This window comes from Pan troglodytes, chromosome 20 (assembly GCF_028858775.2).
Source record: "Pan troglodytes isolate AG18354 chromosome 20, NHGRI_mPanTro3-v2.0_pri, whole genome shotgun sequence".
Lineage (NCBI taxonomy): Eukaryota > Metazoa > Chordata > Mammalia > Primates > Hominidae > Pan > Pan troglodytes.
This window is the reverse complement of record NC_072418.2, coordinates 48,667,024-48,690,695: the sequence shown is the minus strand read 5'-3', so window position 1 is coordinate 48,690,695 and position 23,672 is coordinate 48,667,024. Positions and strand designations below refer to the sequence as shown.

General features: G+C 51.1%; 1 protein-coding gene across 4 annotated transcripts; it reads left to right on the top strand.

The window, feature by feature from the left end:
- The first annotated feature begins 52 nt into the window (after positions 1–52).
- Positions 53–22,633, top strand: FBXO46 (F-box protein 46). 4 transcript variants are annotated; one of them, XM_054673976.2, is made up of 3 exons: positions 2,313–2,384; positions 9,358–9,770; positions 19,682–22,633. In XM_054673976.2, the coding sequence occupies exon 3, from the start codon at positions 19,760–19,762 to the stop codon at positions 21,569–21,571; it is 1,812 nt and encodes a 603-aa protein (XP_054529951.1). In that variant the 5' UTR covers positions 2,313–2,384; positions 9,358–9,770; positions 19,682–19,759; the 3' UTR covers positions 21,572–22,633. The 4 variants fall into 4 exon arrangements, with proteins under 4 accessions (XP_054529952.1, XP_054529949.1, XP_054529951.1 ...); XM_054673977.2 differs by lacking the exons at positions 2,313–2,384; positions 9,358–9,770 and adding an exon at positions 53–295; XM_054673974.2 differs by lacking the exon at positions 9,358–9,770 and having other exon boundaries at positions 2,301–2,384.
- The last annotated feature ends 1,039 nt before the right edge of the window (positions 22,634–23,672 follow it).

Sequence of the window (23,672 nt, the reverse complement as noted above, 5' to 3'; positions counted from 1 at the left end):
TCAGCCACCCGCCTTTTTAAGCGGTCACGCCCCTGCACGACCCGCGTGGTCCAGGGCCGTTGCATCCCAAGTAGGCTGGGTTTCCTCAACTGCCAACTCTCAGGAAGAGAGAGAGAGCGAGCTCGCCTGTGTCCCTTCTGGCCCTATGATGTCCCATTTCCACCTTTTCCCTTCAGTTCGTGATTCATGAGGGCCTCCTGTGTGCCAAGCACCAGGCTAGATGGTGGGAACTTAGCCACTGTCTTCCCAGTGCAATCGAGAAGACCGTGAGAACCTCCGAGACCATGAGAATCCGGTGAGACGGGAACTCGGTTAATGCAGAGAACAATATGTTGGGAAAGGATTCAAAGAGGAGGGCCATTTGAATTGGGCCTTCTTGGGAGGACGAGGCGGGCGGATCACTTGAGGTCAGGAGTTCCAGACCAGCCTGGCCAACAATGGTGAAACCCCGTCTCGGCTAAAAATACAAAAATTAGCCGGGCATGGTGGGGCGCGCCTGTAGTCCCAACTACTCCAGAGGCTGAGGCAGGAGAATCACTTGAACCCGGGAGGTGGAGGTTGAATGAGCTGGTATCGCCACTGCACTCCAGCCTGGGCGACAGAGCAAGACTCTGTCTCAAAAAAAAAAAAAGAAAGAAAGAAAGAAAGAAAAAGAATAAAAGATTTGGGCTTTTTTTTTTTTTTTTTTTTTTTTTTTTGGTAGAGACGAGGGTCTCACTTTGCTGCCTAGTTTGGTCTTAAACTCCTGGACTAAAGCCAGTCTCCCGGCTGAGATTATAAGCATGAGCCACCGCACCCAGCCTGGAAAATACGTCTTAAGGGGAGATGATCTAACGACCTAGTCAAGAGTAGAAACCCTGAAATCCAATACATTTCAGTTCAAATCGTTTTCTTGGCTGTGTTGCCAGCGACAAGAGGCTTAATCTCTTTCTGCCTTATAAATTTGGGATTGTAATTCCTACCAGGGTTGTCTGTAGGGTGTCTGGCATATAGTTCCGATGCAATAAATATTTACTGAACACATGTTTACGCTGTTCTAGGTGCTTGAACAAGGTACACAAAGATCTCTGCCCTCGTGGAGCTTCTTCTTCTTCTTCTTCTTTTTTTTTTTTTTTGAGACGGAATCTCGCTCTGTCCCCCAGGCTGGAGTGCAGTGGCGCGATCTCGGCTCACTGCAAGCTCCGCTTCCTGGGTTCACGCCATTCTCTTGCCTTAGCCTCCCGAGTAGCTGGGACTACAGGCACCCGCCACCCAGCCCGGCTAATTTTTTGTATTTTTAGTAGAGATGGGGTTTCAGTGTGTTAACCAGGATGGTCTTGATCTCCTGACCTTGTGATCAGCCCGCCTCGGCCTCCCAAAGTGCTGTGACTACAGGCGTGAGCCACCGCGCCTGGCCTTCTTTTATTTTAAGAGGCAGCAGGGTCTCATTCTGTTGCCCAGGCTGAACTGCATGGAGGGCGGTGGTGTAACACTAGCTCACTGCCTCGAACTCCTGGGCTCGAGCGATGTGGAGCTGCTATTCTATGATGTGGACTAACTCCTAATGTATGGGACTTTCCTTCCTCCTAAGGCTTAATTTTCTCATTTGTAAATCAGGAGGTAAGAAAGGAGGGGACGGGCCGGGCGCGGTGGCTCACGCCTGTAATCCCAGCACTTTGGGAGGCCGAGGCGGGTGGATCATGAGGTCAGGAGTTCAAGACCAACCTGACCAACATGGTGAAACTCCGTTTTTACTAAAAATACAAAAATTGGCCGGGCGTGGTGGCGGACTCCTGTAATCCCAGCTACTCGGGAGGCTCAGGCAGGAGAATCGCTTGAACCCAGGAGGCGGAGGTTGCAGTGAGCCGAAATTGCGCCACTGCACTCCAGCCTGGGTGACAGAGCAAGACTCCGTCTCAAAAAAAAAAAAAAAAAGGAAGGGGATGGATGGGAAGGAGTTTGGAAAAGCACAAGGAGCTGTTAGCTATTGTGTTGATCGGCACAAATGAATCAATAAATTTGCTCTTCCCCAACTCTCCACCCCTCACCAACACCCTATTGCAATATTCTCAATTCCCTTCCCAAGGGCCTCGGGCAAAAATGGAACCCTCCTGGCTAGACTCCATCTCCCAGCGCGCCCAGCGGGGAAGCACCCTGCGCTTGCGCTGCCAAGTCCTCCCCGGCTTTGTCTCCCGGGAGTTCGAGTCGTTCTTTTCCTCCGCCCGCCTAATTTGCTTCCTACCCCACCTCCAAGCTTGACCGTGCTGCCTTCTGGGGGATGTAGTCCGTGGCTGCCCGGACTTCAATTCCCAGCGGGCTTCGGGACGAGAACCCGGAAGGGGAGGCTGGAGAGGAGCGAGTTGGGGAAACCCGCGTAGCCGAGGGAGATGCAGCGCGCGGCGATGGTGAGAGCCCAGGCGCGGGCCGGGGGCGCTGGAGAGTCGGGACGGGGGTTCGGGACCGGGTGACGAGGGGGAAGAGGCAGGGGCGAAAGAAGGGGCTGGGTGAGGGGAGATTGCCTGGGGGAGAGGACTGGGAGGAATGGGAGCCGGAGGTAGTAGTAGAAGAATGGTGGCTTGGGGAGGGGTCTTGGAGGTGGGGTGGGAGTGGAGCTTTGGAATTGATTGTAAAGGGGCTCAGAGCTGGGGAAGTGGGCCCCGAGTTGGAGACGGGGCTGGACATCCAGGTAGAGGCCCTGAAGGGGTCGATTTCGATGGGGGGTTAACCTGCGGCGAGGGTATGAGGATCAGGGTTAGGATGAGTGAGGGGGTCTGGAAGCTCCAAGGGACAGGCGAACGGTGGACGCAATGGGTTGGGGCCTCTGGATCGGATTGGGGGCAGGAAGGCAAGTTGAGGAGGTAGGAGGGAGAAATCAGTGGTAGGATAGAGTGTGGGTTTAGGCTCCAGGACCGAGGGTGGGGTAAGGAGCGTGAAATTAGGGGCCTGGATGTAGTGATAATTTCCCTAGTCCCGCCAGAGACTCCCGGTAAGCTGGACAGGCACAGAACTGTAGGATAATACGGCCAGAAAGGGCCATCGAGACAGGCTTTCGCACCCTCACTTCCCCGGTGGAATTTAGAAGAGTGTAATGGTTTATCCCTATGAGAAGTACAGCATTCACATCCCCTATTCTTCCACCCCTTTGTGCCATGGACAAATCTGTGAGCCTCAGTGCCCTTATCTGTAGTATGGGAACAGCAAGCATGCCTCTGAGAACAGGGTTAAAGGGAGTCATTAAAATCGTTACTATTAGTGGGAGAGCTGGGCTGTGAAGTTTCAGTCTCAGAGCTGTTGGTGGGAAGTTCTCCGTCCCCGGAATGTGACTGGGTTACAGGTGCTAATGGATTTCCTCCTTTCCAGTCCAGTCCCAGAGGCGTTTTCTCAAAAGCTGGCACTGATCTGGGCACACACCCCAGCTCAGAAGCATGTAGGGGCTCCCCACTGTGGATTACAGCTAACGCTTATTGTTTTACAAAATGCCTGGCCCTGTCCTTAGCTGTTTGTACACATTAACTCATTTAATTCTGATAACACCCCTGAGGGGTAGGTGCTGTTATTTTCTCCATTTTACAGAAAGGAAGCAGAAGTACAGAGAAATTAAGCAACTTTCCCAAGGCTATCCAGCATTAATTGCTAGACTCAGGATTCCGATCTTGGCAGCCTGGCTCAGAATCTGTGCTTTCAGCACTATAATTTAGTCCCCTCTCCATACTGAAATATACAATGTGATGAGTAGAGACAGCGAACAAAGCAGTCTAGAATATTAGTTCTGCCATTTACTTGCTATATGACCTTAGGCAAGTCTTTTATTTATTTTTATTTATTTATTTAGAGACAGTCTCCCTCTGTCACCCAGGCTGGAGTGCAGTGGTATGGCTAACTGTAGCCTCTGCCTCCTGGGTTCAAGCGATTCTCCTGCCTCATCCTCCTGAGTAGTTGGGATTACAAGCATGTGCCACCACGCCCTGGCTAATTTTTGTAGTTTTAGTAGAGACAGGGTTTCTGCATGTTGGTCAGGCTGGTCTTGAACTCCTGGCCTCAGGTGATCCACCCGCCTCGGCCTCCCAAAGTGTTGGGATTAACAGGCGTGAGCCATTGCGCCTGGCCCTATATTTATTTTTATGGTTTTTTGTTTTGTTTTGTTTTGTTTTTGAGGCGGAGTTTCGCTCTTGTTGCCCAGGCGGAGTGCAATGGTGCAATCTCGGCTCACCGCAACCTCCACCTCCCGGGTTCAAGCAATTCTCCGCCTCAGCCTCCCGAGTAGCTGAGATTGCAGGCATGCGCCACCACGTCTGGTTAATTTTGTATTTTTAGTAGAGACAGGTCTTGAACTCCCGACCTCAGGTGATCTGCCCGCCCCAGTGTCCCAAAGTGCTGGGATGACAGGCGTGAGCCACTGCGCGCGGCCTTTTTATTTTTTTAAAGACAGGGTCTCGCTCTGTTGCCCAGACAGGCTGGAATGCAGTGGCGCAATCATGACTCACTGCAGCCTCAACCTCCTGGGCTCAGGCGATCCTCCCACCTCAGCCTCCCAAGTAGCTGGGACTAATTTTTTATTACACACGGCTAATTTTTTATTTTTATTTTTGTAGAGACACGGGTCTTACTTTGTTGCCCAGGCTGGTCTCAAATTCCTAGGCTTAAGGGGTCTTCCTGCTTCAACCTCCAAAAGTGTTGGGATTGCAGGCATGAGCCACCACGCCTGGCCCTGGGCAAGGGTTCTTCTTTTGGGTTCTTCTCACCTATAAAATGGGATCAGTAACCCTAGGAAGGTGAGAAGTTTCGGGAAGATAATGCAGTATAGTGGAACTTACTTTATGAGCCCTTACTCCAATACTTATGGAAGGGCTCAGTACGTGTGAGTTGTTGTTTTTGAATGTCAGTGGGAAAGAGAAGGCAGTAGAGAGGAACCAAGAGGGAAGATGTCAGGCTGTCTCCTTTCTCTCTCATGTTGTCACCATGTCCCTGCCCTCCACCTCTGAGCTCCTAAATCCAATTACGACTTCTGGAGAGTGTGCTTACAAACTCAATCTGTGGGCTGGGCATGGTGGCTCATGCCTGTAATCCCAACACTTTGGGAGGCCATTGCGGGCAGATTGCCCGAGGCCAAGAGTTTGATCAAGACCAGCCTGGCCAACATGGCAAAACCCCATCTCTATTAGCTGGGCATGGTGGCGGGCGCCTGTAGTCCCAGCTACTCAGGAGGCTGAGGCAGGAGAATCTCTTGAACCCAGGAGGTGGAGGTTGCAGTGAGCCAAGATTGTGCCACTACACTCCAGCCTGGGCGACAGAGTGAGACTGTCTCAAAAAAAAAGAACAAGGAAACTCAGTGTGTCCCCATTCCCATTCCTGTCCCTGCCAAATACCCACTCTGGCCTTACTCCAGGTGTTTCAGTGAAGAGAAAATATTTCTAACTAGGTTTTTCTTGTTGTTGTTGTTAGTTTGCTTTTGTTCGTTTAACTTTTGGGTCATTAAGGCCTCATTGGGCAGTTTGACAACTTTGTAAATTCACCTTGAAACAGTTTGGTTTATTGTGAGCTTTCTGGGCTTAATTCATTGGCTGTGATAGTAAGCTTATGGTTGAAAACACTGGCTTCAGAGAGGCCCAGGGTCAAAACCCTGCTTCTGTTGCTGTGTAACCTTGGCCAAGCTGCATTCCCACTCTGGGCCTCAGTTTTCTTTTCCCTTTTTTTTTTTTTTTTTGAGACAGAGTCTCACTCTTGTCCAGGCTGGAGGCCAGTGGTGTGATCTTGGCTCACTGCAATCTCCGCCTCCCAGGTTCAAATGATGTCTTCTGCCTCAGCCTCCTGCGTAGCTGAGATTACAGGCTTGTGTCACCACGCCCAGCTAATTTTTGTATTTTTAGTAGAGATGAGGTTTCACCATCTTGGCCAGGCTGGTCTCGAACTCCTGACCTCAGGTGATGCACCCTCCTTGACTTCCCTAAGTGTTGGGATTACAGGCGTGAGCCACTTCTCCGACCTCTTTTTTTTTTTCCTTTTTTTTGTTTTGAACCAGGGTCTCACTTTGTTGCCCTGGCTGGCATGCAGGGGCATCATCTTGGCTCACTGCAACTTCCACCTCCCAGGATCAAGGGATCCTCCCACGTCAGCCTCCTGAGTAGCTGGGACTACAAGCGTGTGTCACCACACCTGCCTAATTTTTGTAGAGTCAGTGTTTCACCACGTTGCCCAGGCTGATCTTGAACTCCTGACCTCAAGTGATCCACCCGCCTAGGCCTCCCAAAGTGCTGGAGTTACAGGCATGAGCCCCAGTGCCCAGCCAGCCTCAGTATTCTCATGTAAAAATGGGACCACATTTAAACTCTAAGCTTCTCGTAAGGAGTTGACGTGGTAACTGATGAGGTGGCATATATAAAATGCCTGGGGTGTATTATGTTCTCAATAAGTGTGAGGTCTTTCTATGATTTTTATTCTTTCAAGAAAAGGTACTGAGGCTGGGCAAGGTGGCTCATGCTTATAATCTTAGCACTTTGGGAGGCCAAGGTGGGAGGCTGGGATTAACAGGGTGGCAGGATCAGTGGAACTCAGGAGTTTGAAATCAGCCTGGGCAACACACGGAAAATTCATCTCTACAAACAATTTTTTTTTTTTTAGACAGTCTCGTTTTGTTGCCCAGGCTGGAGTGCAGTGGCATGATCTTGGCTCACTGCAACCTCCGCCTCTTGGGTTCAAGCAATTCTCCTGCCTCAGCCTCCCAAGTAGCTGGGATTACAGGTGTACACCTCTATGCCCTGCTAATTTTTATATTTTTAGTAGAGACGAGATTTCGTTGTGTTGGCCAGGCTGGTGCCAAACTCCTGGCCTCAAGTGATCCACCCGCCTCAACCTTCCAAAGTGCCAGAATTACAGGTGTGAGCCACCGTGCCCAGCCATTTTTTTTGTTGTTGTTGTTAGATGGAGTCTTGCTCTGTCTCCTAGGCTGGAGTGCAGTGGTGCGATCTCAGCTCACTGCAGCCTCAACTTCCCGGGCTCAAGTGATCCTCTCACCTCAGCCTCCTGAGTATAGCTGGGACTACAGTTGCATGCCACTACACACAGCTAATTTTTGTATCTTTTTTGTAGAGATGGGTTCTCACTATGTTGCCCAGGCTGGTCTTGAACTCCTATGCTCAAATGATCCGCCCGTCTTGGCCTTCCAAAGTGTTGAAATTACAGGCATGAGCCACTGCACCCAGCCTCAAATAAATTTTTTAAAAAATTAGTCAGGCTTGGTGGCATGAGCCTATAGTCCCAGCACCTCTGGAGGTAGAGGCGGGAGGATCACTTGGGCCCAGGAGGTGGAAGCTGCAGTGAGCTCTGATTGCCCCATTGCACTATAGCCTGGGTGATAGAGCGAGACCATCTCAAACAAACAAACAAAAAAATCAAAGCAACAACAAAACAAAAAGAAAACAGAGAGAAAAATGCACTCTGGAGTCAGAGTGCCCAACTTTGAATCTGGAAAATGGGGTTCATTCCTTAAGTAGTCCATGTGTTTGTTTATTTATTCATTTTTATTTAAATTTTTGAGACAAAGTCTGGCTCTATTGCCCAGGTTGGAGTGCAGTGGTACAGTCTCGGCTCCCTTCAACCTCTACCTCCCGGGCTCAAGCCATCCTCCCACCTCAGCCTTCCAAGTAGCTGGGACTGCAGGCACACACCACCATGCCCGGCTAATTTTTAAAAAAATTTTTGTAGAGACAGGGTTTTGCCATGTTGCCTAGGCTAGTCCTGAACAATGAGACTCAAGCTGTCGACCTGCCCAAACTGCTGGGATTACAGGCGTGAGCCACCGCACCTGGCCCACAAGTGTTTTAGTTATTTATTTATTTGTTCATTTATTTTTTGAGACAGGGTCTGGCTCTGTTGCCCGGGCTGGAATGCAGTGGCACTGTCTTGGCTCACTGTGACTTCCACCTCCTGATCTTACGCCATCCTCTCACCTCAGCCTCCAAAATAGCTGGGACTACAGGGGCATGCCACCACACCTGGCTAATTTTTGTAATTTTTGTAGAGATGAATAATACATGCTGCCAAGGCTGGTCTCGATCTCCTGAGCTCAAGTGATCTACCCACTTCAGCCTTCCAAAGTGCTAGAATTACAGGGTTGAGCCACCACAGCCTATTTATTTATTTAGAGACAGGGCCTGTCTCTGTTGCCCAGGCTGGAGTACAGTGGTGCAGTCACAGCTTACTGCAGCCTCAACCTCCTGGCCTCAAGTGATCCTCCTGCTTCAGCCTCCAGAGTATCTGGGACTGCAGGTGCTTGCCACCATGCCCAGCTAATTAAAAAAAAATTTTTGTTGTTGATGGGGCACAGTGGCCTCATGCCTGTAATCCCAGCACTTTGGGAGGCCTACATGGGCAGATCTCTTGAGGTCAGGAGCTTGTGACCAGCCTGGCCAACACGGTGAAACCCCATCTCTACTAAAAATACAAATTAGCCAGGCGTGGTGGCGTGTGCTTGTAGTCCCAGCTACTCGGGAGGCTGAGGCACAAGAATCACTTGAACCCCAGGAGGCGGAGGTTGCAGTGAGCTGAGATTGCACCACTGCACTCCAGCCTGGGTAACGAGCAAGCCTCCGTCTCGAACAGAAAAAATAAGAAATTTTTTTTTGTAGAGACAGGGTCTTGATATATTGCCCAGGCTGCTCTCAAACTGCTGGACTCAAGTGATCCTCCCACTTCGGCCTCCCAAAGTGCTGGGATTACAGGCATGAGCCACAGAGCCCAGCCCACAAGTGTTAATAGAGCACTTACCACGTGCCAGCGCCTGTATTGGGTGCAGACTCGACCCTGCCATTGGGGAACTTGCTGTTGTCATAATGGTAGGGCAGTTCTGCAAGTATGCGAGCATTTGTGCTCATTTTCAAGTTTGGGTTTCTCTATTCCCAATTCATTTTCAGCCCCTTATGCCAGCTTGGCCTGCTTGTCACTGCTTTCATGGATTTTTTAACATTCTGTCTCCAGCCCTCATTGAATTATCTGAAAACCTATTGGTTTGGGGAAAAGTTGCCAGTCTCTCACTTGTCCCTGATCCTATGTGTCACATCTGGCCACCCTGGGGTGATCTGACACTTTTTTGTTTTCCGTTGCCTTCATTTATTTGTCTTAGAGCATTTGTCTGCTTTCCAAGTTATTTTGCCTTTTCTTGAAATCTTAAATTTGTTTTCAGCCTGTGCTTGTCTGAAGCTTACTCATACAAAGTGGTATTTTTACCATCTTTATTTCAAAACCTGTGACATGTACTAGGAAACGAAGAAAAAAATTGTATTTTTTACCACGTTTAATGATGTATTTCTAACTGCTATGGTAAAGCTGTCTTACTCCTAAAAGCACAAGTTTTCTTTTTTTTTCTTGAACTCCTGAGATCAGAAGTTCAAGACCAGCCTGGCCAACATGGTGAAACCCTGTCTCTACTAAAAATACAAAAATTAGCTGGGCGTGGTGGCGCACGCCTGTAGTCCCAGCTACTCGGGAGGCTGAAGCAGAAGAATTGCTTGAACCTGGGAGGCAGAGGTTGCAGTGAGCTGAGATCATGCCACTGCACTCTAGCCTGGGTGACAGAGTGAGACTGCGTCTAAGAAAAAAAAAGAAGAATTAGTTGGGCTTGGCGGCCAAGGAGGTTGAAGCTACATTGAGCTGTGACAGAACCACTGCACTCCAGCCTGGGTGACAGCGTGAGATCATCTCAAACAAAAAGCAAAACAAAACAAAAATAAAATGAAAAAGCCAGAGTGCCCAGCTTTGAGTCCTGGCTTCATCTCTCATCAGCTGTGTGACCTAGGGTAAGTCATTTGATCCCGTTGGACGTCAGTTTCCTCCTCTGGAAAATTAGCGTTCATTCCCTAAGTAATCCACAAGTGTTTCATTCATTTATTTACTTAGAGACAGGGCCCACCTCTGTTGCCCAGGCTGGAGTGCAGTGGCATGATCATAGCTCACTGCAGCCTCACACTCCTGGGCCCAGCGGATTCTCCTGTCTCAGCCTCCCCGAGTAGCTGGAACTACAGGCTCATGCCACCATGCTCAGCCAATTTAAAAAATTATTTTAGAGATGTGGTCTCACTTTGTTTCCCAGGCTGGTCTTGATCTCCAAGGCTCAAGCGATCCTTCTGCCCTGGCCCCACAAAGTGCTGGGATTAAGGCATGAGTCACCACCCACAGCCTTCACTTTCAATTTTTATGTTTAATTATTTATTTTTTTGAGATGGAGTCTCCCTCTGTAGCCCAGTCTAGAGTGCAGTGGCACAATCTCAGCTCACTGCAACCTCCACCTCCCAGGTTCAAGCGATTCTCCTGCCTTTGCCTCCCGAGTAGCAGGGATTATAGGCGCCTGTCACTATGCCCAACTAATTTTTTGTATTTTTAGTAGAGACAAGGTGTCACTATGTTGGCCAGGCTGGTCTCATCCTGACCTCAAGTGCCCGCTTCAGCCTCCCAAGGTGCTGGGATTACAAGCATGAGTCATCACACCCAGCCCACTTTTTTTTTTTTTTTGACACGGAGTCTGGCTCTGTCGCCCAGGCTGGAGTGCAGTGGCGCAATCTCGGCCCACTGCAAGCTCCGCCTCCCGGGTTCACGCCATTCTCCTGCCTCAGCCTCCTGAGTAGCTGGGACTACAGGCACCCGCCACCACACCCAGCTAATTTTTTGTATTTTTAGTAGAAACAGGGTTTCACCGTGTTAGCCAGGATGGTCTCGATCTCCTGACCTTGTGATCCGTCTGCCTGGGCCTCCCAAAGTGCTGGGATTACAGGTGTGAGCTACGCCTCAGTGCCAAACTGGTACCAGGTGCTCTGCTGGGTTTGTTTCAGCGGATGGTCAGCCAGCCCATGGGTGGATGCTGTCATTATTGCCATTTTACAGTGGGGGAAACTGAGGCATATGGGGCTGAAAAACCTGCCTGAGGTCATACTGCCAGAGGTGGGAAAGCTGGGATCCAGCAGGCCCTGTCTGGTTCCTGTCTGCTTCCAGGATCTCAGGGCTTGGATGATTCCTGCCTTCAGGGAGCATTAGTCAGAAAGGAAAACTTAAAAGGGAGGGGACCCAGTGGACTCTAAGGCCAAAAAGCCATGGGTGAGGTATGGATGAGTCAGGATTCTGGAAAAAGGAGCAGCAGGGTAGGGCATAGAAGGAACAGGGACCGGGCGCGGTGCATCATGCCTGTAATCCCAGCACTACGGGAAGTGGGTGGATCATCTGAGATCAGGAGTTCAAGACCAGCCTGGCCAACATGGTGAAACCCTGTCTCTACTAAAAATACGAAAATTAGCCGGGCATGGTGGCAGGTGCCTATAATCCCAGCTACTCAGGAGGCTGAGGCAGGGGAGGTGGAGGTTACAGTGAGACGAGATCGTGTTACTGCACTCCAGCTTGGGCAACAGCATGACTCCATCTCAAAAAAAGAAAAAAAAAGGGTGGGGTGGTGCCGGGCGTGGTGGCTCACGCCTATAATCCCAGCACTTTGGGTGGATCACGAGGTCAGGAGACCGAGACCATCCTGGCTAACATGGTGAAACTCTACTAAAAATATAAATAATTAGCCAGGTGTGGTGGCGGGCACCTGTAGTCCCAGCTACTTGGGAGGCTGAGGCAGGAGAATTGCTTGAACCCACGAGGCAGAGGTTCGAGTGAGCCGAGATCGTGCCACTGCACTCCAGCCTGGGTGACAGAACAAGACCCTGTCAAAAAAAAAAAAAAGGAACAGGACCAGGAATGAAACCCTGGTGTCCTGCCACCAATTCCCATGTAACTGGGCAAGTGCCTTGTGCTGGGTGTGACCCTGGCCCTGTGATGGGGAGCGGGGTCATCTGACTAGGGGTGGGGATGGGGAAGTGGGGTGGGGTCAGACATCTACGCTTTACCATTTATCATTATTTTTCCATTCTTTCTTTCTGTTTTGGTGTTTTTGAGCCAGGGTCTCGCTTTGTCACCCAGGCTGGAGTGCAGTGGCACAATCTCAGCTCACTGCACCCTCCACTTCCGGGCTCAAGCGATCCTCCCACTTCAGCCTCCCGAGTAGCTGTGACTGCAGGCATATGCTGGCTAATTTTTGTATTTTTAGTAGAGACAGGGTTTTGCCATGTTGCCCAGGCTGGTCTCAAATTCATTGGCTTAAGCGATCTGTCTGCCTCGGCTTCCCAAAGTGCTGGGATTACAGGCGCGAGCCACCACACCTGGCCTATTTTTCCTTATTTGTTTGGTTTATTCTGTTGTTTTTTTCCCCCCTTCACTTCTTTTTTTTTTTTTTTTTGGCTGAGAGTCTTGCTCAGTCACCCAGGCTGGAGTGCAGTGGTGCAATCTCGGCTCATTGCAGCCACGCCTCCTGGGTTCAAGCAATTCTCCGGTTCTCCTGCCTCAAGCTCCTGAGCAGCTGGCATTACAGGAGCCTGCCACCACATTACAGGTGTGAGCCACTGCGCCCAGCCAGGATGATGTTTATATTGTAGTTTAGACCTTGAGCTCTGGAGTCAGCTGATCTTTGATTCTAAGTTCTGACTTGGTGTGGTTGCTCCTGCCTGTAGTCTGAGCACTTGGGGAGGCCAAGGTGGAGGATTGCTTGAGTTCAAGAGTTCAAGACTGGCCTAGGCAACATAGTGAGACCTCATCAGTACAAAAAAATGTAAAAATTAGCTGGGCGTGGTGGTATACACCTGTGGTTTCAGCTCCTCAAAAGGCTGGGATAGGCTGGGCGCAATGGCTCACACCTGTAATCCTAGCACTTTGGGAGGCTGAGGCGGGTGGATCACTTGAGGTAAGGAGTTCAAGACCAGCCTGATCAACATGGTGAAACCCTGTCTCTACTAAAAATACAAATATTAGGCCAGGTGCAGTGGCTCACCCCTGTAATCTCAACACTTTGGGAGGCCAAGGTGGGGTGGATCACCTGAGGTCAGGAGTTCGAGATCAGTCTGGCCAACATGGTGAAACTCCATCTCTACTAAAAATGAAAAAATTATCTGGACATGGTGGCGCACACCTGTAGTCCCAGCTACTTGGGAGGCTTAGGCAAGCAAATCGCTTGAACTGGGAGGCAGAGGTTGCAGTGATTGCAGTGAGCCGAGATCCCACCATTACACTCCAGCCTGGGCAACAGAGCAAGACTCCGTCTTAAAAAAAAAAAAAAAAAAAGGCAGCTGAGATGGGAGGATCACTTGAGCCCAGGAGATTGAGGCTGCGTTGAGGCAAGATTGCACTCCAGCCTGGGTGACAGTGAGACCATCTCAGAAAACAACAAAAAACAAAACACACACTCACAAAAACAGAGTTCTGCCACAAAGCTATAAATGAGGGCAATTACTTAGCCATTCTCTGCCTCAGTTTCCTTATCTTCAACACGAAATTAAAAATAGGAGATAGAAGAATCAAACAAGTTCATATTTGTAGAGTGCTCGAGTATTGACTGCTGTTGTGATTATCATTTTCTAATATATTCATGTTGGTTCTGACTGTTTGTTTGGATGTCTGACCCATTTCCCATGAGCCATTCCTGGGGAGCTCAGTGTCACCCGTGTGTTCCAGCACCCAACAATGGCCAGCATGCAGGACCACAGTGAATGTCAGAGACAAGTTTTTGCAAATGCACCATGTATGTATGCTAGGGATGTAAATATGTGGATTATTTAATTGTTGGGGGCATTCAACCAAGGGTGTAGATTGCGTGGTTCAGGTCCTTACTAATTTTCCCAAGCAGTCTTTTCTTAGAAATATGTTAAGTTTTCCCATATCAATTGTGGATTTAACAAACTTTCCCTTGTCATTTGTAAGTTTATGGCTGTCATGTGTAGAGATGGTCGTTTTTTGCTTTATCTATTTGGAAGTCATAGTATTTGGATCATGTATGTTGAGAACTTTTGTGTATAATGGGTCACTTCCACCTCCCTCCCCCAGCCCTAGGGACTCATGTAGAGAAGTAAATAATTGGTCATTTTGTTTTGTCATCATCCATTGCTTTTGTCAGTTTATTTATTTTTTATTTATTTAATTAATTTATTTTTAATTTAATTTAAGACAGTCTCGTGCTGTCACCCAGAGTGGAGTGCAGTGGCCCGATCTGAGCTCACTGCAGCCTCTGCCTCCTGGGCTCAAGCAATCCTCCCACCTCAGCCTCCTGAGTACTTGGGACTATAGGCACGTGCCACCACACCCTGCTAATTTGTGTATTTTTTGTAGCGATGGGGTTTCACCATGTTGCCCAGGCTGGTCGCAGACTCCTGAGCTCAAGGGATCTTCCCCCCTCTGCCTCCCAAAGTGCTGGGATTACAGGTGTGAGCCACCGTGCCTGGCCAAGTTGTTGTTGTTTTTTTTTTTTTAAGGGGTAATGTTACTTCTCTACTTGTCTCTTGGTTCGTGTTTTCCCAGCCAGTTTTTTGCCATCTTTTGATTTTCCATATTTTTGGTTCCCAATGTTTTACAATGAATAGATTTTCATGGAGTAGTTGCTGAAGGCTGACCTAGTGTAGGGCCTTATGCTGGGCTCAGTGTGGGGGAGTTAGAAGATCCTGTCTCAGGCCTGGAGAGAGACCCACCCCAGACAATGATGACCCAGAGTAGGCAGGGAAGAGGGAACCCAGAGGTCCCCTCTGGGCAGGTGGGTGATTTCCAGGAAGGGAGTTGGAGAAGGCCTCTCTAATAAAACTGCATTTGAACACAGACCTGAATGAAGTAAGGAATTGAGCCTTGCAGAGGGGGAATGTATTGCAGTTGGTGGGAACAGCAAATGCAGAGACCAGGGAAGGCAAGAGCCCGGTAACTTTGAGGAATAGATAGCAATGAGCCCACCGCATGGACGCCCTGGGTGAAGCCTGACCTGGCCTAGGGGGATTGGGGGTGTCAGCTTCTTAGAGGAGGGGTGGTCGAGCTGAAACCCCAGGGAATATATAGTGAAACAGTAGGGCACAGTGACTAGGAAATCAGATTCCCTGGCTTCATATCCCTGCTCCAGCTCACACTCCAGCTCTGTGTGACCTTGTGGTCAGGAGACCTGCCCTGCGTCAGTTTCTTCATCCATACCGTGGAGACGATCACTCCTACCGGGGATCAGATGGGTCCTGAGTATTCTATGTATGCCAGATCAGGTGCCCACCAGGGTGCACTGGGGTATTGCCTGCGGGGCGGAGGAGTGGGGAGGGATGCGACTGGACAGGTGGGGTACCTGGGTGTTTTCCAGAGGGCACTGGGGAGCCATGGCAGGTTCTCACCAGGATAGGGACGGGTTCAGGTTTATAGGACTGTGCTTTAACAGGACTTTTCTGGCTGCTCTTTTGTACAGAGGCAGGTATGGGGCGCCTGTTTGGAAAGGCTGAACTGGCAGCTCCGAATGGCTACACGGCTTGAGCCTTGAACGCCAGGCCTAGAGGCTTGTTTTCAGTTGCCGTGGGAACCTTCGTAGGGTTCTGTCCATTTGTTTTTCAGGGTGGGGTTATCCCGATGCCCAATTCCCCCCGCGGGAATCCTCAGCGCGCCCCCCGCCCCCATAGTTCCCAACCAAAGCTGGATACTCTGATCTCTCCGCCTGCTTCCTTCCGCCTTGGTGTTCTTAATCCCCGGGCTGCCTGGCCCTTTAAGTCTCAAGCGTCAATCAGGGCTTCTGTTCGAGGGAACGTGGTGTAATAAGCCTCCCCTGGAGTGTCGTGGCCTTTGCCCTGACCTTGTTCCGTTTAGCTGGACGTTGGGAGTTGTTCCACGCTCCCTTGCATCCGGCTGTGTCTACCCCACCACCCACTCCCGTCACCTATCGCCTACTCCTCCCTATTTCGAAGTTGGGCCCCTTCGCCAAGGCCTGCCTTATATGGGCACGGCCCCGAATGGCGGCCGCTCATTGGCTGAGAGCGTCACGCGCGCGTCTGTCAACAAAGGGGCGGAGGGAAGCTAGTTGCTAGTCTGCCCGCGCGGTGGCCGGAGGGAAGGAGCGAGGGGGCGGGCCCTTTTACCTTTCGTGCGCATGCGTGTGGGCTGCAGCCTCCTCCCGCCGCCTGGGGGGGCTGCGGGTGAGGGCTCTTTGGGGGCGTGTGTAGGTTTCGAGGGTCACCTAAGGGGTTTGGAAGGTTTCTTTGGGGGGCGGTTACAAGTTTTGGGGGTTCCTTTTCCATTTGCAAAATGTTCTGGGGCTTGGGGAAGTTTTAACGTGGGTTTAGGGGATACTTTTGGGGTTCTCTTGCGCTTAAGGGGCACCTTGGAGTTTGGGTTCGTTTGTAATGCGGAAGGTTCGGTTGTGTTTTCGGGATCCGGTTCCCTTTGTGTTTTGGAGTGTTTGTTGGGCATAGGATTTGGGGAGCTCCCGGAGAGACAGAAGCAAAGAGCCCGAGAGTACCAGTCCTGGAGCTGGAATGTCTGGGCTCGCGTCTTGACTTCCTACCTGTCTTAACCCGGACAGGAGATTTCACCTGTGTCTCATCGGGAACTAGGCATTAATAACACTACCTGCTTCCTAGGGACCGAGGAGGATTAGGAATTGTTAGCGCAGTACCTAGTAAGCTCGCAGCGAGCGTGCAGTAAGCACATGTCTGCTATTGTAACATTTGTGAGGTTTCTTTGGTTTTTTTTTTTTTTTTTTTTTTTTTTTTTTGGCTTTGTGAAACATTTTTATGGTTTAAGATTCATCTTAAAGTGTTAGGGAGCTTTTGTGTTTTCAAAGAGTTCGTCTGCTGTTGGAGGCTTCTAGTGGAATTGGGAGATAATGGAGGAGGGTTGGGGGGAGTATAGGATTCCGGGAGAGTGGTTGTTTATGACATAGTTTGGGGAATTGCGTGTTGGGATCTGTGAGAGATTGACTGAGATTCGGCCCTTCAGTGCTGGAGAGGATATTTTTAGGTTCGGTGGTTTAAAGTAGTATTTGAAAGCTTTTCGATATTTGGGGGAGGACATTGAGATGCTGGGGGTAAGGTTGGAACTGATTAGGGGACTTGAGGGGGTGGCCAGATTGTAGCAGGATGGCATCTGTAGAGACTGGCTTTTGCTGTGTTAGTCTGCCTCCCTGGGCAGTTGGTTATACAGGTCAAGTATCCCTTACCCGAAAATTTTGGGACCAAAAGTGTTTCGGATTTTGGATTTCTTCGGATTTTGAGTATTTGCATTATACTTATCAGTTGAGTATGCCAAGTCTGAAAAATCTGAAATGCTCTAATGAGCATATCCTATCAGTGTCATCTTGGCACTCAAAAAGTTCTGAATTTGGGAGCATTTTGGATTTTCAGATTTGAGATACTCAACATGTATGTGAATTGGTGGTTGGTAAACAGCCATCTATAGGTTTTGGAGGCTGTGGAGTGATATTTTTAACGCTGAGCTGAGATTACAGCAGGGACTGTAAGTATTTGAGGGGTAGGTGGGATTGGGGATTATGGAGTGGAGATAAAGATTTCTTGACATGGGGATTCTCTGTGTTTACTGGTACCTGTGAGTGCTTGGAGGCTGTCTGGATTTTGTTTTGTTTTCCTTTTTTTTTTTTTTTTTTTGAGATGGAGTTTAGCTCTTGTCGCCCAGGCTGGAGTGCAATGGCAAGATCTCAGTTCACTGCAACCTCCACCTCCCGGTTCAAGCTATTCTCCTGCCTCAGCCTCCTGAGTAGATGGGACTACAGGCGCGCACCACCACGCCTGGCTAATTTTTGTATTTTTAGTAGAGACAGGGTTTTGCCATGTTAGCCAGGCTGATCTCGAATTCCTGACATCAGATGATCCGCCTGCCTCGGCCTCCCAAAGTGCTGGGATTACAGGTGTGAGCCACTGCGCCAGGCCTGGAATTGCTTGAATTTAGAGGGATGGTCTGTACTGCAGGAGTTGGCAAACTTTTTCCATAAAGAGCCAGATAATGGGTATTTTAAGCTTTGCAGGCCATGTGGTCTTTGTTCTGCTATTCAAGATGTTGAATCTGCTGTTGAAGATGAAAGCATCCATAAAACAAATGAGCATGTTTCAATAAAACTTTATTTACAAAGACAGCGAGCTGGATTAGGCTTCTGGGCCATAGTTTGCTGACCTCTCTGGCCTGTAGGCATTTGGAAGTTTCAAGGTTTAAAGGGTCATTTTGGTTTTGAGCTGTCTGGAGGGAGATGAGCCAGAGAAAGATTGAGGCATATATTACTTAGTAGGTTCAAACTGCAGTGAAAGTGATCATATCGGACTCATGTGCAAGATTGCCTCCAGATTAGGTCATTCACATCAAGTCATTCCAAAATAAAATAGTCATTAACAGAGCCCTAAATTGAAGAGTCCAGAAATCAAGTTGAGAGCCTCTTTTTGCTCCGGACCCGCTGTAATCTTAGCTATGTCACCCTTCCCCACTCTGAGCCTCTGTTTATCTGTGTGCAGCTTGAGGAGAAAGCTAGGCTAGAACAAGCCCCCTCGTGTTTTCTTTCTTTTTTTTTTCCCAACATGGGTTCTCTCTCAGTTACCCAGGCTGGAGTGCAGTGGTATGATCACAGCATCACAGCTCACTGCAGCCTCCACCTCCTGGGCTCAAGCGATACTCCCACCTCAGCCTCCCAAGTAGCTGGGACTACAGGTGCGCCCCACCCCACTCGGCTAATTTTTGTATCTTTTTTCGTAGAGATGGATTTTGCCCAGGCTGGTCTCAAACTCCTGGGCTCAAGCAATCTGCCCACCTCAGCCTCCCAAAGTGCTAAGATTACAGGCACAAGCCACCACACCCGGCTTTGTTCTCTGTTTTTTAGAGGGTCTCACTCTGTCACCCGGGTTGGAGTGCAGTGGTGCCATCATTGCTCCCTGCAGCCTGGAACTCCTCCTAGGCTCTAGAACAGGCCCTCTTACTCCGCGGGTCCACGGCTGTGCTTTAGGGAATCCCCTGTACTGTCTTTGCAAGGGTGTGCATTTTTCTGACTGAGGACACACAGCTTTAATAAATTCTCATTAAGCCCCACGACCTGAAAAAAAAAGAAAAGCCGATTTCTTAAGTGCTTGTCTGAATCTGACCTCAGATTTTCATCCCCATCCCAGCGCATTTCGTTCCTCTCTCTGTGGGTTTAAGCAGCCATAGCTGTGGGTGGGGCTGGGAATTTCTGTCTTTTCAGGAACGAGCTACTGAGTGAGCAAATAGAAAAAGGACCTTGTCTGTCAGTGGTCCTTTCACTTAAGTGTAAAAGTTATGGCAGTTTAAAGGCCTCTGGATTGTGGGCAAAGGCAGTTGGACAGTGGGGTAGGATCTATGGGGTTGGAGCATGCTGCCAGTTAGGGTCCCACTCTGCAAGTTAAGAGGGCATCTCTCATCCCCTCTGCAACCTCTGTCTGCTCACCTGAGCATGGCAGTGGGAATAGAGTTCTTTTTTTTTTTTTTTTTTTTTTGAGACGGAGTTTCGCTCTTGTCGCCCAGGCTGGAGTGTAATGGTGCCATCTAGTCTCGCTGCAACCTCCACCTCCCAGGTTCAAGCGATTCTCGTGCCTCAGCCTCCCAAGTAGCTTGGATTACAGGCGTGGACCATCATGCCCAGCACATTTTTGTATTTTTAGTAGAGATGGGGTTTCACCATGTTGGCCAGGCTGGTCTCAAACTCCTGACCTCAGGTGATCTGCCCACCTCAGCCTCCCAAAGTGCTGGGATTACAGGCGTGAGCCACCGCACCCAGCCAGGAATAGAGTTCTTGATGGTCTGGTTTGGTCTAAGGAGAGGTGGAGGTTGGGGTGGTCCTGGGAAGAAAGGCTGTCCCCCTAGCTCCCCAACCTCCTCTTCCTATCTCCAGGTGGCATGTGGAGCCTCCCACCACCACCTAGGTCCTGAGATGCAGTGAAGCCCAGCCTGTCTGCCATCATCCCCCAGCATGGACCGCGGGAGCCTCCTGCCCTTCCAGCTATGGTGCCCCCGGCCCTTTGGCACCTACTCACAGAACCAGCCACGCCCGCCTTCTGCGGCCCTCAAGCCATCAGCCTGCCCTGAGCCTGGTGGCGGGGCCGAGCCAGACCATGGGCCTGCCCACTCAGAGAACACACCACCTGCCTTGGCCACTGAGGTCCCTGCCTCCCAGCCGGCTCCGCTCCTCTCAGCAGCAGCTGCTGGTGATGAGGGTCGAGTCCTCCTGGACACGTGGTATGTCATCAAGCCCGGGAATACAAAGGAGAAGGTGGCCTTCTTTGTGGCCCACCAGTGTGGTGGGGGCAGCCGGGCCAGCTCCATGAAGGTCAAGGGGCACTGGGGCAGCGATAGCTCCAAGGCCAAGCGGCGGAGGCGCTGTCTTGACCCCACCAAGGCTCCTCCTGACCCAGGGGGCCGGGAGGGCCCCCCTGCTGCTGAGGAGGGCCCCGCCTCAGCCGGTGAGGACGTGGACCTGCTCTCTGTGGCCGAGATGGTGGCCCTGGTGGAACAGCGGGCAGCCCTGGCCCTGCAGAGCTACCCACGACCGACCACCCCAGCGCCTGTAGTCTTTGTGTCCGCCGAGCAAGGTGGACCGGCCAAGGGGGTGGGATCTGAACGGCGGTCCGGTGGTGGGGACTGCAGCCGTGTAGCCGAGGCCGTGGCCCACTTTGAAGCGCAGAGGGACAGCCCTCCCACCAAGGGCCTCCGCAAGGAAGAGCGGCCCGGGCCAGGCCCTGGGGAGGTGCGCATCGCCTTCCGCATCTCCAACGGCCGGGAGCCCCGTGCACCAGACAGCGGCCTGCCCAGTGGGGGCGGGGGCAGGCCTGGTTGTGCCTACCCTGGCAGCCCAGGTCCTGGGGCCCGAGCCAAGGACAAGATCACATGTGACTTATACCAGCTCATCAGCCCCTCGCGGGATGCCCTCCCCAGCAACGTGGAGTTCCTGCTGGCCAGGGCGGATGAGGCCAGTGAGGGTGACAGCCCGGCACCCGCCAGGCCTGAGGACACTCCCCCGGCGCCCCCTCCGCCCCCTGCCCGAGACTGCGGAGCGTCAGGCTTCCACGTGGACGTGGTGGTGACGGGCGTGGTAGATGAGTGCATCTTCTTTGGCAAGGACGGCACCAAGAACGTGAAGGAGGAGACTGTGTGCCTGACGGTCAGCCCGGAGGAACCGCCGCCTCCGGGCCAGCTCTTCTTTCTCCAGAACCGCGGGCAGGACGGGCCCCCAGAGCCACCCCCGGCCGACTCCCCGGCCACTGCGCCCGGCCCAGACGATGCCGAGGGCACGGCGGACACCTCCCTGTGCCGCTTGTACCGGCACGTGTCGCACGACTTCCTAGAGATCCGCTTCAAGATTCAGCGGCTGCTGGAGCCGCGACAGTACATGCTGCTGCTGCCCGAGCACGTGCTGGTCAAGATCTTCAGCTTCCTGCCCACGCGCGCGCTGGCCGCCCTCAAGTGCACCTGCCACCACTTCAAGGGCATCATCGAGGCGTTTGGCGTGCGGGCCACAGACTCGCGCTGGAGCCGAGACCCGCTCTACCGCGATGATCCGTGCAAACAGTGCCGCAAGAGATACGAGAAGGGAGACGTGTCGCTCTGCCGCTGGCACCCCAAGCCCTACCACCATGACCTGCCTTACGGACGTTCCTACTGGATGTGCTGCCGCCGAGCCGACCGCGAGACTCCCGGCTGCCGCCTGGGCCTCCACGATAACAACTGGGTGCTGCCCTGCAATGGGCCAGGCGGGGGCCGGGCCGGCCGGGAGGAGGGGAGGTGAAGCCGGGGGAGGGGAGGGGAGAGCCCACCACGCCCACCCCTCCCCTCTCCCCCGGGAGCCGAGGGTCCGGACTGGGCCGCCTGCCCATTCCCCTACTCCAGGCAGCATTGATCCCTCACCGGAACTGAGCTGGGGTTCAGCAGGGGTGACCCAGGAAAGCACTCTGCTTGATCCTGTTGATTTTCTACTCTTCAGAACCAGGGCCGTGGACCCTCTGAGAAGGGTGTTTTTTTTTTTTTTTTTTTTATCAGCATCTCACTTTCTTCTCCATTCAGCCCCAACCCCCTCCCTGCCATGCTTTCCACCCCAAGGACCCACCAGCAGGGAGCAGACGGCAGCTAATTTTGGTACCACTTAAGGGTCCCCCCATTGTGGCCCCCATCCTCTCCCTTGCCCCAATTCTTTCTCGCTGGAGCTGTTATTTCCCAAGAAGCCACATCGCCCAAGGTTGGCACCTCTCCTAACCTGCCACACCACAGCTCTCACCTCTCTAGGAATTGGGGGCTGTCAGGTCACAGGTGGGATCTGGCATTTTTTTTATGACAGTCCATTTCTAGATGGTTTGCCTATTAAAGAAGTGGGGGGGAAATACTATTTTCTCCTTAACCTCAAGCTACCAGTCTCTCCTCTTCCACGTGGAGGAAGAGGGGGGCAGAAAAAAAAAGCTGAAGTATAAAAATCCTCCTCCTCCCGTTATTATTTAAGCTACTGCCATCAACCCCACCCCCATAAAGCTGTGAAGCCCTTTGCCTCGCTTTTGACAGCGTGGGGGGGCCCCGTGGGCAGGGACTTCGGATTTGCATTTCTGGGTTGTTTTTCCTTCCACTCTGGGCTCTTGTTCAGGCATTGGGGTCTCCTCACCCCAGCCACATGTTTCTTTAAGAATCCTTTGGTCAACCAGGACCTTGATTTTTCAGGCATTTTGGTCTGGGGTATTTTTGTTTGTTCTCTCTGTTTTTTGTTTTCCTTTTTTTCTTTCCATCATTGTGGTTCTGGAAGCTTCTAGCGTGTGGCATCTGACCAATTTTGAATTGGTCCTTTCTATAAAATCAATATTTATAAGGCTGTGTGCAGACTGGTTTGTGTGTTGTGAAGGGAGGGTTTGGGAAGAGAGGGGAGTTGTAGGCCTGTGCATGGGGGATGGAAAAAGTGGAAAGAGAAGGGATCCCTAGCCAAGTCCCTTAGCCTGAGATTATTTTTTACTCTTCTCATCTGTGTCAATTTGGATTTGAAAAATCTCAAAATAGTAGTAGCTTGAACAAGATTTTTTTTTTTTTTTTTTTTTTTTCCCTTAGAGACAGGGTCTCTCTCTGTCACCCAGGCTGGAGTGCAGTGGTATGATCACAGCTCACTGCAGCAACCTCCTGGGCTCAAGGAAACCTCCCACCTCAACCTGCCAAGCAGCTGGGTTTTCTACAGGTGTACGCCACATACCCAGCTAATTTTTAAATTTTTTTGGTACAGATGGGGTCACTGAGTTGCCCAGGTTGGTCTCAAACTCCTGGGCTCAAGCAGTCGTCCTTCCTCAGCCTCCCAAAGTGCTGGGATTACAGGAGTGAGCCACCGTGCCCAGCCAAGATTATATTGCTTTTACTATCACCATTTTGCCGGAAGGGAGGCCCCCTTCCTCCCAGAAGCACTCACTATGCTTCTATATACATCTCACCCGTCAGACTTAGCCACAGAAGGGCTGCATGAGAGTCTAGGAAATGCAGTCTTTTAGCTGGGTGCAATATGCCCAACAAAACACTCTTTACTAAAAATCCCTGTAATTAAAGTTTTTAAATAGCCACTTATTTATTTATTTATTTATTTGAGACAGTCTCGATCTGTTGCCCAGGCTGGGGTGCAGTAGTGTGATCTCGGCTCACTGCAACCTCTGCCTCCCGGGCTCAAATGATTCTCCTGCCTCAGCCTCCTGAGTAGCTGGGATTACAGGTACTCGCCACCACAGCTGGCTAATTTTTGTATTTTAGTAGAGACGGGGTTTCACCACGTTGTCTAGGCTGCTGTCAAACTCCTGGCCTCCAGTAATCCACCCACCTCAGTTTCCCAAAGCGCTGGGATTACAGGGGTGAGCCACCACGCCCAGCTGGATATC

What these genes read in the sequence shown, in the direction of transcription:
- FBXO46 (XM_054673977.2), top strand. Translation starts at nt 19,760, where the DNA reads ATGGACCGCGGGAGCCTCCTGCCCTTCCAGCTATGGTGCCCCCGGCCC.